Below are 20,517 nucleotides of genomic sequence, written 5' to 3' on the forward strand. Positions count from 1 at the left end.
TGGCGGAGGTGCTGAGCGGTTCAGAAGGGAAGGCGGCGTGGAGGGACAGTCAGCGCGGGGATGCGGCACGAGGGGGAAACCACAGCCAAAGCCTATTTGCAAACAATGCGGGGCCCGAGGGCCCTTGAAAACACGCAATTAGCTCATTAAAGAAACAAATACAAGTCACTAATAAGATATTAAAGGTTAATTAAATGTTTTCCCCATATTTAATTAAGGGAAAACTAGTTAATTCAGACTAAACTAATTTCTGCAGCCTCCCGTGATAGCTCTCTGTGGCTGCAGATTTCAAAATCTATTGAGATAATTGAACCCAAAGGTCAGAGTTTGGGGCTTTTGTTTGCTCTGCTTGGGTGAATCTGGGAAAGCAGGGATTTTTATCTTACGGGTGAGAAATGCCCCGCTTCATCATCTGGGTTACTCGAAGAGCATAGGAAGGTATGTGATACACAGCTCCCCGTCCCCAGCCCCAAATCTGGCACTTATTCCAAACTACCACCGTTAGTTGTTGTCCTTAACTAGAGGATTCCTTCAGATGATTCTCAGTCTGCAGAAAACACCCCGTGCTTTGGGTTTGCTGCTTTTGCCAGCCTCAGCCCCATGGCAGCCGGCGGCTGGCCCCAGTGTGGATGATTGCCTGAATGCAGCCGCCCTGGGCTGGGAAGGGGCTGCGAGCACAGCTGAGCACCCACCATGCCCTGGCACCAGCACCCCTTTTTTCCCTCTTTTTTTATTTTACTTTTTGCACATAGGATCGTTTCAGCAGAGGGGATCTGCACCCGGAGCTTTTCCAGTCTTGACCAACGCTACCAAACTATCTCACCACGTCCAGGAACAGCACGGCTCCGTATTTAGCATTTTGGTTTTAACAACACTTCCATCAACAGAATGTGGAAACTGGGGAAAATCGGTGCAGGGAGGAGCAAGCTCATCGCAGTCACCTTCACAGCCCTTCTCCCACAGATCTCACCTTTAGATATGAAAACCAGAAGAGAAACTGATGGGAAGCACAGAGGCTGAACTTGCAACCAGCAAGGAGGGAAAAAGCAGCTGCCATCAACTGCTGCAAACATGTACCTATAATTTATAGTCTAAGGCTTGACACTGCTCACAGTAAAATCAGTGGGTAACCCTCTGAAGGAAGCACAGGGGCTCACACGTTATTAAATAGAAGTTATTTTTGCCACCTCCCTTGCTGGAATGGGCACAGGCAGAAGCCCCAGGGCAGGAGCAGCCCAGCCCCGGCTGCGTGCCCCAGGGCTGGTTGGCTCCCAGCGCTCGCACGCCCGTGCACCCACACCCTCCCTCTCGCCACCAGCACGGCCACAGTTAACATAGATTAGCAAGATTTATATGGAAGAATATTTAATCTGGTCAGGGGGAGAGGGGTCATCTGCGTTTTTATTTCTTAAATATTTCTCTCTACTCCGGAAGGGTCCGTTTCTGGCCGGAAAAGGTCCGATATAAATTAGAACGAAGGGAGGAGGCTGCTGGTGGCCCCGCGCACGGCTCAGTCCCACCCGAAGTCCTGCCCTGTCATCTGGTAAAACTTCATGTTGAAAGGTCTGTAAAACTCCTGCAGGCGCTGCACCACCTGCCCGTCGATTTTGGGGTGCGGCCGCCCCTTGGACTTCCCCAGGCAGCGGGGCTTGCTGCTGCCCTCCGGCTTCTTCAGGCAGGGAAAGCCCTTGGTCTCGTTGAAATAGAAATGCTTGTCCGTCACCACCCTCTTGAGACCCAGAAAGTCCTGGACGCGGCCCATCTCTCCCGCCGGGTCGCTGACGAGCCGCTCCCCGCTGACGAAGAGGAATTTGGAGAGGGGGAAGTACCGCAGCCAGTTGTCCAGGTGCTTGGCGTAGATCCCGATCCTCACCGCGCTCCAGCTCGTGTCGATCAGCCCCGTGCTGACGTTTTTGAAGGCCAGGGCCTGGAAGCTGGGGATGGTGGGGTTTTTGGAGAGCGTCTGCGTGTAGTCCGAGATGGCGCGGGTGACGGGGTTGCGCACCACCACGATCAGCTTGGTGTCCCGCGACATGTTGTAGATGCGCCGCGGAGCCTCCTTGGTGACGAAGTAGCTGGGGGTCTTCTCCATCGTGATCTGCCCCTCCAGCGTCCGCGGCATCAGGCTCCTGGGGAGAGAAAGGGGCACGGTCAGAGCTGGCGGCTGTGTGACCCTGCCCCGTCACACCCCGTCGGTCACCTCCTCGTCCTCAGACCCCTTCCTCGGAGCCCCCCTGACCAGCTCACCCCTCTCGGCCCCCCCAGGCCTGTCCTCAGGAAGGGGTTCCCCATCGCTGCCCTGTTCACACCCCACTGCCTGTCCCAGCTTGAGACCGGGGAGGAACGACGGCTCAGTGGGACGGTGCAGGAGAGGTTCCTTAGAGCACCTCGTGCAGGGAACCCGACTAAAAGCGACCCAGCTGCCGGGGTTAAAAGCCCCAGAGAGCCCTGCAGGGTCGAGGTGCCGGTGTGATGCACGGTGTGGAACCCTCCTGCACAGCACCCTGGCACCGACGCAGGACCTGCCCCAAACCAGGACCACGCAGAGGCCCCTGTGCCATGCCTGTTCCTGCACGGGGACACTTTTTTGTCCTGGCCACCCAACAGAGCACACCAACTGCAGATGCTCACACGCTCCGTAGGGTTGCAAAGAGAAAAGAGGAGGAGAGGTAAGCCTTAACATGGATGTGGGCACCCATTTGGGTGGGCAAAGGGATGAAGGGGTAACCTGGGGGCCTGGCACAGCCCCAGCCCCCGGCCCTGGCAGCAGGGATGAGCACCCTGGGGTCTAAGTCCAGCCACCTCGAACCCAACCCAACCGGGATGCAGAAGCCCACCAAGGCTCCCACCTCCTCCAGACAGCAAGCAGTTAAGGCCAGAAATAGACTGTTTCCTTTAAAAAAAAGAGGCGGAAAACCTCTCAGGGCCCAGGCATTGTGTTGTGTAAAATTCACTGCCCTGATTGTTCCCTTGTGCACTTTAATGAGGCATTAATTGCTGGAGAAATTACCCAGGCATGTCACAGGCATGTGCAGCCATGGGCTGAAGGCTCGGGGGGGCTGCGGCAGGGTGCCCCCCTGCACCAGCACAGCACCTGCCCTGAGCCCCCCATGTCCCCCTTCTTCTCGGGGGTGGACACGTCCCATCTGGGCAGCCGGTGAAGAAGGGGCTTGGTTTGTGCAGGACTGAGCCCACAGCGGGGTCACCTCGGAGCTGCCCAGTGCCCGTCCCAGCAGGGGCAGGGAGGGATGGGGTGCTTGGCTTCTAGAGGCTGGCTTAATACGTGGGGAATGACCAAACCACTCCAGCGGGTTCTCCTGAAGCAGGAACTGCCCATCCACCCGCACACACGAATACAGAAGCACAGCCCCCCCGCCCCAGGCAGGTGCTATTTTACAGAGGCACCGAGGCACCCGGCAGTGACACGGCGCGCAGGAGGTGCTGAGCGGGTGCCTGCGTTCATCCAGCAAACGCACGGCCACCTCCCCACACCAAGACTGCCCGGCCCCAAATGCCAACCATGGTCAGGGATAAAAAACCCCACGGGCAATCCCCCCACGTGCTGCTGGAGCTGGCAGTGCTCTGGGGATGCCGATGGCTCTGCCCGGACCCGGTGGCACCGCTGGGCCGTGCCTGGTCCCCAGGCAGGGACACACGCAGCAGCCTGGGCCACGCTGCCGGCACGCCAGGGCTCTGCCCAGCAGCACGTGTTCCTTACGTAATGGGAAAAGGCTTGAGGTTTGGGGAGGTTTTTTCCCCTGGACGCAGGAAAGAACACTTTATTAAAAGCATTTGCGAGCAACGCTGGGCTCCACACAACTCCCTCCCCCGAACGAGAGGCGAAGCCACTTGCAGCTTTATTTTGTTGGATTTTTTTGGACAGTGACAGCACTCAGAGCCACCTCTCGTCCCCAGCCTCGCCGGCCATCAGCAGAGACGGGGCAGCCTGCAGAGCCTGCACAGCTGGCTGGAGAAGCTCCTGCCCGGCAGGTTGTCGCATTCCCCTGTACCTGTAACCCCAAACACATCCCAAACCCAAGCCCACGATGCCACTTCAGAGCTGGCTGGGGGATGATGGACACGGGCACCTCCAGCCCAGCTCCTGGCCAGCCACGTCCCCTAATGTCCCCAAGCTGCCTGCGCTTCCCTGGGACGCCGCTGGTGTTTCTGCCTAGGAGAGCGACTTCCCACGTGCTGCTCAAGCTCTCAGCACACATGGGCTTAAGACCTAAATCCGTCACTGTCCCCTGTGTGCAACAAAATGCTCGTTATGCAACATTTGGGAGGACGCCCTCCGAGATGCCAGAGAGCCCACGTTACACTGAAATACCGCTTTCCTCAGCCTGTGCTCCACAAACTGGAGCTGGTTTGACCTGAACTCAAGTTCTGCTCTGCTTTTGTTAGAGGCAGAGCTTTGAACCTGCTGCAGCTGCCACCACCGAGCTCCCTGGGCCATCAGCGGGGATGCCCTGAGCCATCTACACCCATCTTGGCATCCGCAACCCCAAAAATTGATCATTTCTTACAGCACGTGAATAGCAAATTGAAAGAAAAGAAGAAAGGAGGAGACCCAGACTGCTAGTCCAGATGGGATTTACCTCCAGGTACAGTACAGCACACCTGGGTGGCCACAGAAAAAAGTTAACAGAAGGTAGGGTTTTGAGAAAAAAAAATCACTAAAACATTTAAAGTTACCAGATTTTCTGTGCCAACACATGCCGCTCCATCTGTGCTGCCAGGGGTTATTTCTAGGAAAAAAATAAAATAAAAATACATCCCTGCCCAGAGCTCTCTGCGGACTGGGGGGCCAGGTCCACCAAAACAGGACAGGTGCCTGGGCCCCACCTGACCCCCACCCTGCCGTGGTGATCGTGAGGAATGATGCAAGCCTGGACACCCCAAGAGAAGCCTTTCCGGAAATATTTTCCAAAAGCTGCTTTATGCCCTCTCCTTCCCCGCAGGAGAGCAGCCAGGGCTGACAAGCGGGGTGACACATGCCTGACACCACCGGTGCCTTCCCCGCACGCGTCCTGCCCACCAGGGGCTTGTCAGCACGCAGGAGCAACCCAGCTTTAATTAAAGTCAACCACGCCCTCCTTAGGCTTAAGGAAAATTTAATTAAAGTGGAATTTTTAATAAAAGCCCACACCAAGGCAGGGATTCCCAACTCCGCACCACCGGAGCAGCAGCGAGGGCTGCGCGAGGGATGCGGGGACCGTCCCCGCTGGGGACAGCGATGCCCCACGCAGACCCCCAGGGCCATAAGCAAAGCCCCTGCACGGCAGCGCTACCACGGACCCTCCACGGGGCTCCAGCACCTCTCTGGTTTTGTTGGTGCTCAGAGAGTGTTAGGAACGGTGGCTGCCATACAACTGCACGACATGTATCTTCTGCACAGCTCCATCACACGGACTCCCGGCTACCTACGAGATAATTACGCTATTTCACATTTTCATTAACTCCCTAAGAATTACCCCAGTTAATTATTGATAAGCTCTGCCTGCTTCCAGATCTGGCTAAAACCAGTAAATGAAGGGCGGGGCTCCTGTTGTGCTCCACTTTAGCAAAAGCACTGGAAACTTTAAACTTGGAGCTAATTCTTGTTGACCTTGAGGGAGCTCCTTGGGCGCGCCAAGCACTGCCCACGGGAACGTGGCATCGCGACGGGGGAGCACCCGGCAGCCTTCGATGGAAGTTGTATTTCAAGAGAGACCACGCGCCCAGGAGGAGGGATAAAAGTCCTGCTTCTCTATTAAGCCCATAGATTTCAATTTTTGATAAATATCAAGATGACTGGCACTTGAAAGGCATCGGAAACAAGATTTCCTATGTGGAGATGTACAAGATGTGGAGACGTACAAAATGTGCCGCGGGGTGCTGGCACGTGGGGCTGTCGGTCCCCGGGGGACTCGTGTCTGGAGCGTGCCCTCGTGGCTGAGGCACGCTGCCGAACCTGCCTGGGACGGCACAGCTCTCATAGCCAGGGGGAAACTGCGGGTTAAGGCTGTGCTCCCGGGGGCCCTCACTTAGATTAATTACCTCTTCTCTTGAGGTAGCGAGGTGCAGTAAGTCACAGCCCTGATAACAATGCAGAAAGCTGCACGAAATACAGATTAACAGCCATAGCAGGCAGGTAATCAGAGCAGACTTCAAAATCCCGGGCCGACATAACTTCCCAGGGTTAATTGGTTGAGGATTCCTCAGCTCTGGGATGGTTTTGCTGGAGACGGAGGGAGAACTCATCCCAGGAATGGGCTGAGTGTAAAGTAATGGATGCGCCTGCCCGGGACAAGCTCGCTGATAAGGAAGGCTCCAGCCCGACAGCCTCCCACGGGCGATGCCAGGCAGCATCTTTAGCGGGGCCCAGCCCATGCCAGGAGTGAAAAACGGCCTCAAAATCCAGAAAAACCACGGACGTGGGTGATGGGGGCAGTTGGACCAGGGCTTGCAGGTCCTGCATTATCACCCACCCCATGGAAGGGAAAAGGGGGAACAAAACCTCCCCATTATTATTAAAAAAACGAGCACTGACAAAAAAAAAAAAAAAAGGCACCGACAAAAGCAAGTGAAAGGCGAGGGGATTTTTGCTGGGGTGGACATGGTTGAGAGCTTTCTGCAGCGCCACAGACAGCGACTCTTTCAGGGCGCTCAGCCGGGAAGGCGAGGGGTGATGCTGAGGACAAAACCAGCAGGATGGGCGCAGATTAGGGTCGCCCTCCCCAGCCCCGGCCGGTGCAGACAGGGGGCACGGAGCCGTGGGGACACGGGGGACGCGGCACCCCCCAAACATCAGGGTGACGGCCTGCCCCACGGGCTCACTGGGGCCAGCACCTTTTTGTGTAAATGTAAAACAGTTTGGAACCGGAGAGGGGTGAGGGCCGGGACAGATTTATCCAGATTTACCCTCTGCCCGCAGACACCCCTACCACCCGGATCTGCATATGAATCGCCCCGAAGGCTTATCTCACCCGGCGGGGACAAGGCGGCCTTTGTGGTGGCAGCAGCAGCGGCTATGAAGTTGTTAAACTGGAACCAGTTAGCGATACTCTCAGATACTGGGCTGCTCCGTAAGGCAGCCGGGATAGCGGCACCTCTGCCGGAGAACGGGGCGAGAACACATTAAGGGCTGGGACATCACAGGGACGGACCCAGCCACACGTCCTCGGGCACGGAGCTGCAGCAGGACCACGACTGCCAGGGTTGGATGGGGGCAGCCACACCGGACCCCCCCCGTCCCCAAAGCACCGCCTGTCCCTGCCATGGTCCCCTCCACCACCTCCTCCCAAGGCATCTGTTGAACCTCCGCAGCCCGACAAGCCGCCCGGGAGCAAATTAGGGCCGCGGCCACGTTTGCTCCTCATTACTGCGCTCTTCCCCTCGCCTTCCCCGTCACCCCCTCGGAGGGGCCAGAGGGGCCGTCATCGCCCCCACCGGCGGGCAGAGCCCTGCGGCGCTTTGCCTCCCCGCCTGCCTCCATTATTTTTGATTCTTTCGCCGATTCAAAAATGTGCAAATGAGGCCACAGCTTCCCAATCGGGCCTGGCCATGAGCTAATTGGCTTTAAGCAGGGAAACCTGAATATGCTAATGGCGGCAGTAATGAGCCCGGGATGCGCCTGGAAGGGGAGCCAAGCCCTCGGCTCAGTGATCGGCTGACTCGAGACACGTCAATTAACAACAAGGAAGATAATTTATTAATGCTCCTTTGCATCCCCCCCCCGCCCTCTGCACCTAATTACAGACTGATACAAGAAACAACCCAGAGGTTTGCTCTGTTCAGCCCCCAGCACCCGCAGCGGCCCAGGACCAGGCTGAAGGTGCTGAGCTAACGCAGAGGACCCGCGGCTCCTCCAGCCTCAGCGATGGGTCCCTGCCTGGTGCCACCCGGGCCAGGCAGCAGAAGGGGCTCAGGGAAGAGCCAGGAGCTGGGGAATGTTGTGTTAGGCTTTCCGACCCATTTAGCATCCTGTTCTTGGGGATGTGGAGTGATGGAAAGGGGAGAAGCCTGAGCCAGCATTAGCATTTCTAATCAAGTGGCTGCTTTTACGAGTCACCCGACACCCGGTTATTAGCCCCTGATAAGAAGCAGGGCCGTTTCAGAAGCCATTCAAAAGAATAAATCATGTCCCTTTTGCAGGCTACAAAACCATCCAGCCCTCTGCACACCCCAAGTCTCAAATCCTGGCCATAAGAAGAGGAAAAGGACGTTTCCCCTAACACCATGGGGCAGCTACAGCCCCCCGGCACGCACGCCTGCTCCCCTCCACCGCACTTCATCTGCACTGGGACCACGCTCATGTTTATGGCTGGGAATTGCAATTATGGGCAGCTCGAGGCCCTGAAGGTTTTTGAGCGATTACGGTGTTTTCTTTCCGTGGTTATTCCAGCAGGGTCATTAAGGCCAAAAGGGCTACTGGTGAATACACCCAACGCATACCATTATGGAGAGCAGAAACCAGAGACAATGCGAGCGCAGCTCTGGCCCCAGAGCGGCAGTGCTGGATGAAGCCGCTCAGCGCAGGGTGGGCAGGGGGTGCTGCACGGGGTGCCCCAAAACAATCGCTCCTGCTCGCAAGCCTGGCTGCTTGCACACACACGTGCTCCTGCACATACACCAGACAAGCACTGCGAGCTGGCCGGACGGGGACGAGGATCCAGCAGTGCCGCCCCAGGCAGGGTCCTGCAGTGCCACAGCAGCACGGGGACGCCTGCAGCCCGCAGCTGCCACGACCGGAGAGAGACCAGGAGGAAAAAGCTCCTCCGTTCCCTGAGGCACTTCACGTGCAGTGAGCAAAGACGCCTATTGAACATCCACCAGTGCCAAAGCAGCTGAACCCACTTTTACAGTTACAGCGGGTGAAAAACAGAATAGCAACAGGAATCCCCCCCCCAAAAAAAACACCTCCAGAAAGAGCGGGCAGGCAGGTCACCTGCACGGGGAGCGGGGATGCTGCGGGCTCCCTCCGGAGCGAAGCGCGGCCGCAGCGCCGCAATTAGAGCCCTCCCCGGCGGCTGGCTCCCCGCGCCCCTTTGATTCCCGGCCCCGGGGGCGCAGGGACAGCCGGCGGCAGGTGTCTTGCCTGTGACCCGGGTCAGCCGAGGGCTCTGATCTCCAAATGACCCTGCCCAGCAGTGAATATGTGTACCCGCGCTCAAACAGCTTGCAGATGAAGGAGCAGCAGACTGGAGATGATTTATTCAGGAATTAAAGGTTCAGTACCCCTTTTAAAGGCCGAGCCTCGCCACTGTCAGCCTTCATTGCACACAATTAAAGGGCTTAGCTGCCTGGGCCCGCCACGGCCCTCCTCCCTTGCAGGGGAATGAAATAAAACAAAAACAACCCCTCCACACGCCCCCACCGCCCCACAGCCCCATCCCTGCAGCGTACAGTTTGGGGCATGACAAGAGATTTGCAAACTCAGCCCACGAATGGTGCTGAGCTCAGGCACGGGACGGTGCTCTCGCTCTGCCTTCTGCAAGGACGGGGAGGTGCAGACCCTCAGGAACGGGTTTTCTCCCCTCTCGCAGAAGGGGAAGATCGGGGCCTCGGTCTCTGCTTGCTATCCCTGGTGCAATCAGCACAGAGCTCGTTCCAGCAGCACAGCACCAGGGTGCTCAGCACCAGGCGCCCCAGGTCCTGCAGGGTCCCCACAGCTCCCAGCAGGCAGCGCCTCGCTGTGCCAGGCTGGAATTGCCCTCTAACACCCGAGAGAGGAGATAACAGCAATATCAGGCATTGCCCACGTTGTTTTCTTCCCTTCAGAGTTCGGCGAGCTGACCCAGTGTAACTGCGGGAGGGGAAGCATCGCTCACGGGCACAACCAGCAGGAATTCAATGAAAAGCTTCCTTCCCTTTATAGCAGAAAAGGAAGAAATCCGCTGCCTGCAGCGGCTGCTGGTAATCTCTTTCCAAGGCAGTAAATTTTCCTGCAGCTACCCCAGCAAGTAATCCAGCAGATTATTACACCTTTCAGTGAAATCAGCCGTTTAAATATGCTCTCCCCTGGCCGTGCATCTTATGTTTTACGACCGGCTGAAGATACCCGACGGGCCGTCTGAGAGCAGCTAAACAAAAATTATGCTCTGCTGCAAACTGAACGGAGGCACCGGTGACAAATCTTATACCTCCGGTAACCGGGTCCTTGGGCGCTCCAATAAATAAGGAAAATTTCCTCTTAAAACTCGGCGGGGCTGCCAGGCTTGGGGCTGTGCATCACCACCGTGAGACGCCCAGGGGAGAGTAGGAGGGCAGCACGAAGTGCGGGGGGGGCACGCACCCCAGGTGGGCAAAGCACAGCCGGAGTTTACAAAATCTTTGCTTACAATTACAAATAAAATAACGCACATATCAGTTTTGACTAAAGTATCCTCTTGCAGCAATGGGCTGATCCTTCCTGGTTTCAGGAAGGAAATAAAAAGACCACAAAATCTCAGTTTTTCAGCTTTAAAGTTGCACGGCTCGTGTCTCCCGCCTGAGTCCTGCTTGCACCCCAGCTCCTGCCAGGTAGCCCAGGACACGGCCGGCAGCTCCCACATAAACGGGAATTCCCCAGCATCCTGATGCCAAAGCAGGTGAAAGGAAAGCAGGCGTGCACCAAGAGCCAGCCCCGGGCACACAGTGAAAAAACAGAGGGGAGCGCATCCCTCCCACAGCACCGCTCATGGGTTAACCTCTCCCTGCAGCATCAGCTGCCCTTGGGAGGGGAAAGACAAAAAAAACCACGCTGACTTCCCTATAATTTTGCAATTCTGCCTGCGGGGCCTTGGGGCACTGCACGCCCACGAGCCTCACTGAGCAGCTGCAACAGGGGGACAAAAAACGGGCAAAATCCTCAAATGTGCCGGGTGTGCCCGTCCCGCAGCAGCACAGGGTGCGTCCGCCACGGCTCCCTCCGCGGCCCCAGCATCGCCGCAGGTGCGGGACCAGCGGGAGCGCAGGCGAGGGAGGAAGAAAGGAGGAATTCACACGTGTCTGCCAGAGCGAGACCTTCCTGCCGGCCGCTGCACCGACAGATGCTTTGATTTGATCAGCAGATGCTGACGAGGCATCAAGAGAAGTCCCCAGAGCCATGAATAATTTCGCTGCCTTCGTGTTTATTTGATCTCAGCGTGGGGCTGGCCGGCGCTGCCGCCCCATCCGGCGCTGTGCGCCCCGCGGCCCCGCTGGGGCTGGGAAGGGTGCTGGGTGCTCTTCCCCCGTGCACCTGCACCTCCTGCACAGCTGGGGGGGCACGGGGAGCATGGCATGAACATAACTGAGCCCAGCGCTTGTTTATTTTTAATTTCCCCTTTTACATGGATAGAAATGGGAACTCTGGACCCGAGCAGAGAGCGGAGGCTCTGCACCAGGGCCACCGGGTTCTGTTGCAATCAGCGAGTCAATGCTCGGTAGAGCACAATGAATGCATTTCTGAGTAACTAAGTGGCCACAGCCCGCCGTGGTATGGCACAGATCCACCCGCCCGAGGCAGCCTCCGGACCACAGCATCCAGGGAAGCGATGGCCAGGGCTGGGCAGCGGTGCAGGACCGCAGCCAGGCCAAGGCAGCACGAGGAAAATGCTGTGGGCAGAAGGGATGGAGAACAACCCTCACTGAGGTCTCCCCGAGATGCTGTCAGCTGCTCTCTGGGCGGCTTTGGGACAGCATAGGGCCACCTGCAGCACACGCAACCCTCACTGTGACACTGCCGAGCATCGGATGGGGACAGGGGGTGTGGGGAGGACAGCATCTCCAGCCACGAGCAGCCCCCGTCCTGCAGGGCCCTGCATCTCATCGCCAGCCACTGCAGGTGGGGAGCATGCCCTGGGACTACCCAGAAATGTGAGCATTGGCAGGGAAAATAAGGATAAAAGAAATGTGCAGGTGGCCGCAGGTGCAGCCCTGCACACGGGACGCAGGGGCAGTGTCCCCGGTCCCCGTGCAGAGCACGGTGCAGGCGGGCGTTCTCCTCCTAGGGATGAAACTGCTCCGTGAAACATGAGCAGGCTCCGGAGACAGGTTAGCTAATCTGGTGTGGAAAAGCTGTCAGATTTGGCCAAGGGACAGAGCCAGCTTTATTTATTTTTTAACGCAGTGGGTGGTGTGGGGAAGGCTGCTTGGAAGCTTCGTTCAGGGTTAAAAAAAAAAAAAAAAAAAAAAAAGACAAAGAAAAAAACCACAAGACCTGCCTCTTCAGCAGGTTCCCTCCTAATGCCAAAGGGAGGCCAGGCCAGCCCGCAGCTGGGAACCTCTGCGTGCACAAAAAGCCAGGGGGAAACAACCCGGGTGGGTGCGCAGAGGCTCGTGGCCAGGGAGCACGGCAGTGACGGGCCCATCTCGCTCCTCACCCAGCCACGGACAGCAGCTCTTTTCCGTGACACAGGACCGGGGTCTCAGAACACATCTGCGCCAGTCCAGGGCTTCCCCAGGGCTTGGAAGCCCATGGCACGATCTTACGGGCTCTGCGTGAAACCTGCACACCCTGACCGAGGACCCTGGGTCCTACTCCAGTAGGTAAACCATAAGCAGTAAAAGCTGCTCACACCATCTGTATTTTAAACTGAACAAATTCAATTGCTTTAACTAATGTGATTTTAATACAGTTACACTGCCCACAGCACCTTCAGCATCCAGTCTAGAACTGCAGCAGTGGGATGTGACGAGTTAGAAGTCAAAGAAGCTATCAGTGAGGCGAGAGCCTGCCCGCTGCCATAGGACCGATGCCCTCCCACCACCAGTGTGCCAGTTTTGCACGTGGCAACTCCACCGGTTCCACTTCACGGAGACTTCTGCGGAAATGCTTTCCTGGCTTGGCTTCCCGCTGCTGAACAAGCGCTGGTCCTGTTCGAAGCTGCAGGTTCAAGCTAACCGCCAGCCATTCTGAAACGCATCCAGAACTGTCTCGTTTCTACCTACTAAAACATAAATCAGTCCTCGCTCCTGGACCGCAGCCAGGCCTGAGGTCTGCGGCGAAGCCTTTGGGATCCATCGGGAAAGTTTCCCGCGACAGTTTTAAGCTCGTTTGGCCAGATCCACAAAGGTATTTGGGAACCTAACGCTCACTGAGATCGCCGGTACCTGAGCACCCAAATCCCCCCAGGAAGGTGATCTCCTGCAGGCAGCCGCCCCGGCCTTCCTGAGAACAACACCGAGCGCTGCGTTGGGTTTTGAAGCAGAAGCTGAGCTGGTGCCTCGCTTTGCCCTGTGCTTCCACGTCTCCCGGCCCTCTGCATCCCCAGCTTGCTGGCGAGCATCCCCGCGCACAAGGGACCGCGTGCCCCAAACCCATCTGCCACTGGACCCCCGTCCCCGGCGGCGACGGGCAGCAGGACGGGGCAGGAAGCCAGGACACCACAACAGCCGGGTGCTGCTGCCAGCAGCTTCCACAGCCCAAACCAGAGCCTGAGCTGTAGGACTCGGCCCAAGGGAGGAAGGGCACCATATTGGTGCAATTACCTGGGTTACACACATCTCCGCGGGTGCCCGCCGTGCCCACCGCCAGGCTGGGTTCGGTAGCTGGCAGGTGAGCGGCACCAGCTGCGGCTCCGGCTCTCGGCGGGGCACGGAGCAGGTGTGGGAGCAGCCCCGCGAGCGGCTGCGGTGCGGGGAACCGGGGCTGCTTGCCCATGGGGGGAGACAGCAATGCCGCAGCTGTGCACAGGCAGGGGGTGCACAGAGATGCGGCGGTGCCCCCCGAGGCGTCTCCCCAGTGATGTCCCCGACACCTCGAGCAGGCGATGGCGTGGCTGCTGCATCCTCCCTGTTTGTGAGAAGGGCACCGGTGCTGCGGGTTGGAGCCTCTGGCCCTGGCTGTGGGTTCAACAAGGGAAGCTTTGAGTTAAGCCCTCAGCCCGTAACAGTCACTGACCCTGCACCCAGGCAGACCCTGTGCCCTGCAGAGCCCGCGCTACCTGTGAGAGGGTTCGCAACAGCTCAGGGCTCGAGGGGCTCGTGTCCCCTCCCCGCCTCTGTCAGCGACAAACAATCCCATCCGGGCTGCTTGGTGCTGCTCTTGGGCAGAACGTTGTCATGCTGCCACAGAAAAGCTCTTGTTGCGATGGAAAACGTATCCAATTTTCCACAAAAATGAAAAAACAACAACAAAAAAAAAAACCCATCTGTGTCAAATTTGTAATACAGCCTCGGGGAAGATGGGAAACAAATTTAGCTCTTTTTTTTTTTTTTTTTTTTTACTATCAGAAAAAGCCCCGTTTCCTGGCAAGGAGCGCAGGCGAGCTTCGCCCCGAGCTCAGCAGTGCCGTGCGGGGCCGTGCCGGGGACAAGGGGCATCCCGCATCACCCATCTGCAGCATCCACTGAAAGGAAGGGGGAACCAGCCCCGAGGGGCTGCCCAAGGGCTCCCCTCCCTCGCAAGCAGTTGAGCCTCTTCCCTGCATCCATGGGACTTTTCTCACCCACCTGCAGCCCGCCCCACGTGTGCCAACAACCGCTCCCTCCTTGGAGAAGCCTCAGAAAGGCAGCCAAGCCCACAGGGGTGGCTCTGGTGCCCCCCGGGCTGCATCCGTCCCTCTCGCCTGGCACTGGGGGGGTCCTGCTGGTCCCCAGTGCAGGAAATCCCTGCCCTCCCAGCCAGGCTATTTGCAGGTCCCCTGCCATCCCAAACCAGCCCAGCAATGGGGCCTGGGGGCTCCACCAGACCCCAGCAGTGGAGCCAGACTCTTGGCCCTCCCCACGTCCTCCCTTCCCCGGGAACAACTGGGAATTCTCTCACAAAGCATTTCGGCACTGGAAAAGCATCAGTTTGTGGCAACCGGAGCTGTTTGTGGGAAAGGACTGGATTTTTATTATTTTTAGCCTGGCTTCCTAAGGAAATGTGGCTTAAGCAATCACACGGTCTGTCTGCCTATCCGCCCGCCTGTCTGCTGGTCTTCCCCCGGCCGCGTCTGATCCCACCGGCCCATTCCAATCTGATTTGATGGAGAAGGATCAAAACTAGGAATTTTACGCATTTCCAGGAAAAGCTGCAGCCAAGCAGGAGCCATGACCCTGACAGCTGCCCTTGGCTCGGGGAAAGGCAGCTCCAGCACGGCCCCATCAGGAAAACACCACCAGGAAAGCGCTTTGCTGGCCTCATCCCACGCACAAGACACGGACGAGCATCCCAGCACGCCCAGCCCCGTGTCCTCATGCTGTCACGGTCCCCAGGAGCACCGCAGCTCTGCCCAGCCCTGCGGGACCAGCCCTGGGCAGGAGCAGACCTGGCAGCAGGGCACAACACCATCTCCATCAGCAGCGACAACACGTGCGAGCAGGATGGACTCGCCCGGCCCTCACCCCTGGGCAGAGGAGCAGCAGCAAAGAAAGGGCATTTCTTCACAGCCCACAAAGCTTTGGGAAGAGGGAACCTCCAGCGGCACAGGAATTCAAAGGCTACATTATTTGCTCCCGAGTTATTATGTGCCATCATGTGTACTCAAGACAGTCTTAAGCCTTCAGAAGCCGGTGGCCAGCGGAGCAGCGAGGGCTGAAGCGCAGCAAGCTGTCAACAGCAGAAAGCTGCTATTCATTTGGCCCCCATAGAGGAGAGGAGCAAATCCTGCCCAGCCTTTTCCACTGGTGCAGGGACAATAACGCGTATTTCATTTCACTTGGCCTGCTTCCAGCCATCAACTTTTACGTGCTTCCAGGAAGCGAGGGGCTGACTTTTATTTCTAAGTTTGAAAACCTTCCCAAAGGCCAGCACACAGCACACATTGACCTCCCTGTTTATGTTTTTGTTTTTTTTTTGTTATTTGTTTTTTGCAACATCCGAGCTGCCCGTAAATAAGGCATCTCCCCAGGACAGGGCTGGAGGGGCACGGGCACTGCGGGGTGCTCCACAAGTGCTCAGCTCTTCGCTCAGAGCCTGCAGTTGTCACACCTCAATTTATCAGCAGTGATAATAATTATCAGCAAAGACAATAATTTATCCTCATGCGCCAGAGGCCCCTCCTGGCTCAGGGCCGGGCAAAGCAGGCTCGCAGTGGGCAATTTGGATGGTGCTGGGCTCTGGTGGCAGCAGCACCGTGGGATGGGCACAATCTGGGACTTGCAGCATGGGGACGGAGAGTGCAGACAAACCCGATGCAGGTCGATCCCGTACCCCAGCGCTGGGCATGCAGAGCCCCAGGACACGCAGCGCCAAGGCCTGCAGGGAGAGACGGACAGACAGAGGGACACGCAGCGCTCAGCCCCGAGACAGACCCGTTTGCAGTCGCTCAGCTCCAGGTTTCCATCCCCTGCTTTGTCCTCGGATGGACGGACGGACAGATAGACCCGGACAGAGCACCTTGGGCACGGAGCTGCAGCCCCGCAGCTCCTGGCTCAGAGGCGAAGCCAGGCTAAGAGCTGAGCAGGATGCACCCAGTACAGCACCCACTGCCGGGACACATCCTGCTCCAGCATGAAACTGAGCCCGGTGAAAAAGCAGTTCGGAAAAGTCGCCTTTCTGTAAATTGATTTTCCTTGTTCTGTCAGTAGCTTTAAAGGAAAAACAATACAAACAAAACAACAACAAAAAAACACACCACAAAGCAACACAAAACAAGACAAAAACTTCTTTAGGCATTTCAGAATAGTTTCTCTTAGTTATCATGAAAATTTAGCTCAGAAACGTGTTGGGTAAAACGTTCAATTCCCCACAGCCTAGAGAGCCTCATCAAAAATCCATTTGAAGTGTTACTCTCAAATCCCTCATGGCAATGGGATATTTTAAGGTCAGTTAAACTTATTATTCACTCAAGATTTTCTTTCAGGTTCCTGCATATTTTAAACAGATTTTCCCCCATCTCCAACCCAACTGTGTTACAAAAACCCTTTCCTTTCTTTTTTTTTTTCTTCTGAAAAGAAAAGAAGTTGTCAAAAGAAAAGATACTAATCAGAAACAGCTTCTGAAGTCTTACAACCCACTACAGTTTGTACTTGTTACCAAAAAACATTGATGCTCTCTCCAGATCCCTAAATCCCTTGACTTTTAAAATGTTGAATGGAGCTGTGCTTGAAAAAAAAAAAAAAAAAGAAGAATTAACTCAAATTTGTTTTTTTCTTATTTGCATTTCATTTTCCTTGAAACACAGTTTATATGTTGTTTTTTTTCTCCCTCAAGTTGCGCAAGGAAAGGAAGTTCCTTCAAGAACTGCAACCTGCATTATTTTTGGAATACTTCAGGTTTCCACCTTATTAGAATTGCAGTTTCTGTTCCTATCATGCTCTTCATCTCATGGAACACTAGGACTTATTATTTTCTAAATCGCCATCACCCCACGATCCCAGTTTCTCCCCTCTGCAGCGGGAGGAGCACACCCCTCTTCCAGGGGCTGGATCTGGCCCTGCGCAGACAAGCTGGGGCTCTGCACCAGTTCCACAGGCCCAAAGTAACAAGTGTTTTAGCAAAAATACAACTACTTTTACAAGTGGCCACAGAGAAACCCTGCAGACGATTACAAGGTACTGAGGCAGTAAAAAGATCAGTGTTCCCCTGAAACACAAAAGTCAGATTTCTGCTCAAAAACTTCCTGGTTTTGAAACACTAAATTCAAGGTTTTCCTCAGAAGTTCTTTGCTTTCTTAATTTGTCAAAAATAAATAAATAAATAAAAGCAAAATCCTGCTTTGGAGAAAATGGGGCTTTTGACCACAACAAAGCAAACTGTACAGTGACCCGGACTGAACCTGCAGCTCCTGCCTCACCCCAGCACCTCTCACCTGGAGACCAGCACCATAGGGAAACACACCTGCGGTGGCATATGTGTGGGGACAAGCTGGGTCCCCTTCTGTGCTCAGCACCAACAGCACACCTGGGCTGCTGCGCAGGGCACAGCGCAGGGCTCCACCACCTGTAGAGCTGGCTGCTGCCCGTGGCAGAGCACAGCTCCACTCCATGCTGCAACGTCTCCTCTCCTGGTCCTGCCAGCAATACTGCTCGGTCAGCATTTTCCATCTCATTTTGGCACCTCAGGATCTACTTGGAAACCCAGGGAGCCAACCAGTGGCTAACCTCACAGCAGGGACCAGGAGGCAGGTTCCTGTCCTTGCACACACACACACACCCCATCCACCTCCTGCACTACTTCATCCCCCTGCTAGTAAGAAAGTGACTCAGTGGGTCCCGAGGACCCATCCCCAGGAGCACAGTGAGCACCTTCATCTCCAAAGCCCTCCAAACACATCCCCCCTCCTCCCTTTCCCCACATAATGTGTGGTTCAGCCAGTGCCAGGGAGATGGCACCTGGTAAGAGACAGTTTCCAACCCTCTCCCAGGAAAGACGATGGCTGCGATGCGATCGGTTTGAGCCAAGCTCCTCTGTTGGGTCACGCATTTGGTAGGAGCCAGAGGAGAGGCAGCGAGTACCAGAGCCAGCTCTGCTCCCGTGCGGCAGCTGGAACAGCGCCTGCTTGTCCCAGGCACAGCTCCTGCGACTTCAGTGTTTGGGGCTGCTGCTCCAGAGCCTGACTTCAACCCAGCCAGGTCGGCGTGAATTGGATGCAGGATGCCCCCCAGGCACTGCTGAGCTGGTTTTGGACCCGTTAATGCACGTGGGATCGGGGAGCCACGAGGCATTTCCAAAGCTCCACCTCCCAGGCACGGAGGAGACACCCTCACAAATCACTGGCTGCTCCCTGAAAGATGCTCAGAGGTTATACCCCAGATAATAATTCCATAAATTTGTGAAGGTCACAAACAATATTAAATGTTCTACGTGAAGCCAAGAGTAATGCAGCCAGCACAGGAGGCAAATTGAGCAGAGAGGAAAAGACTGCAAGTGCCCGTAATCTTGCTCTAGAGAGCAAAGAGTTTAGAAATTATTAAACAGTTCCTAGCATTTCCAGCCATCTGGCCTGCATTTCTCCATTTATTCAATCAGACATATGCTGCTTTTATCCCCACAACTGCCAGCTCTCCCCTGTGCTCTGAAAACATGTGCATCCTCCATCCTGCTCGCTGTCAGCACAGCACAAAGCACAGGCTGTGCGTTCCACACACAGTGCGGGCTCCTAACAAGTGAACATGCCCATCACAGCCACTTCCACCAGCACATTTCTCCCACTTGTACCCAAAAATCAATGTTTGCACAAAAACAAGGCAGCCTTGGCAGCCTGAGACGGAGTTTTGAGTTGGAAACCCCACTTGTGCCAAGCAGCAGCAGCCCCCTGAAGCCCGCAGCACCAGGTCTGGCAGCAGGTGTAGAGAAGCAGAGCCCATGAAGGTTCCTGTGCCATTCTCCTGGGGGACATCACCGCCTGCTTATGCCAAAGCACGAACACGCACTGCCCTGCTGCCCAACCACCCTACGTGCAGGCCCTGCAGCACACTAACAAGTGCAACAGCGTGCCCAGGCCGCCCCTGCTAGGTGTAGTCCCACAGAACATCTTCTCTGATCAGCCCACCCTTTGGACCTCTCACTTCCAGCCATGATTTCTTCCCTGTAACAAGCAGAAGACGTGTCCAGGGGGATCAGAAGCCAGAAGTGCAAACAACGGATGGAAAGGGACAAGGAGGCCTGTGGCACCACAGGGCAGCGCCAGCAACGCAGGCTCCCACTGTCCAAGCCCATCGCGGCCCTGGCCACTACAGTCTTTGGAGGGCAAGAGGAGTCCCCACAGCATGCTCAGGGACGTCTGCTCAGACCCACGAGCCACAGGGGCTGTTTTGGAGCTGCAGCCACCACTGCTCCCTGCCCAGCAAGGAGATGGAGCTGCTGGCTGAGACCAGGCCTCGCTTGCTGACAGACACCCGCACGGCAGCCCCAGCTCTCCTGCCACCTGCGCCAGGCCTCTTGTCCTGCAGCCAAGCACTTCTTCGTCTTCATGGGATGCCACCGCCACGCCAGCAGTGCCTGCACATTCCTCCTTCACGAGGCTTCCCTGAAGGCCACCCCTCCAGCAGGAACAGTGCTCTTCGAGCCCACAGCATGGCAAGGAGTGAATTACGTTTGCTCACACACTGTCCAGGGGCTTGGGTATCAGGCCAAGTGTTACCAGATGTGCAGGGATCTCTGTCAGAGTGATCTGCAGGCTCGAATGCCTGTTTGGATATTTAATATGTTGGTATCTGGGGTGCGAGGGTCAGAGCTGGGGGTTTCAATGCAGATGTTACACATCTTTTCTACTCTTACCATCACCTTTTAATAACACCATAAATCATCAGGCACTTCTCAGGTGACCACGTAATTGCTCATTTGTGTATCCGAGCAAGCTTATCTGGCCTCTCACTCCTTGCTGCCATAAAAAAACTGCCAGCAAAGGAGACCCGCTGGGAGCAAACTGCAGCTACGGGGCTTTTCGTGCCCCATCTCTCCTTCAGCAAATCATCTCCTGGCATATGTGCTTCAGATGCATCGTGGCAGCGCAAGAAAGAGACAAGTAACTGATACGGGAAGATTAAAAAAAGGTTGGATCAGTCTGTTCCTAATGGGAGCCTTGCTGCAGCCCTTTGATTGCAGCAGAAATAAAAGATGGAAATTCACTGGAGGCAAAGGAATTAATTAAAAGGAGAATAAAGGAGCATCGGTCTGTTGGAGTCCTGGCATCAATTCTGAGA

General features: G+C 56.0%; 1 protein-coding gene across 1 annotated transcript in view; it reads right to left on the bottom strand.

Moving 5' to 3' along the window:
• Window positions 1-1,381: 1,381 nt before the first annotated feature.
• Window positions 1,382-20,517, bottom strand: part of HS3ST6 (heparan sulfate-glucosamine 3-sulfotransferase 6) — a 30,288-nt gene continuing 11,152 nt past the window's right edge. The window contains exon 2 of the mRNA XM_040574854.1: window positions 1,382-2,129. Within this exon, the coding sequence (XP_040430788.1) occupies window positions 1,511-2,129 (619 nt within the window). The 3' untranslated portion in view covers window positions 1,382-1,510. The remainder of the gene's footprint in view (window positions 2,130-20,517) is intronic.

Source organism: Cygnus olor, chromosome 15 (genome assembly GCF_009769625.2).
Source record: "Cygnus olor isolate bCygOlo1 chromosome 15, bCygOlo1.pri.v2, whole genome shotgun sequence".
Taxonomy (NCBI): Eukaryota; Metazoa; Chordata; class Aves; order Anseriformes; family Anatidae; genus Cygnus; species Cygnus olor.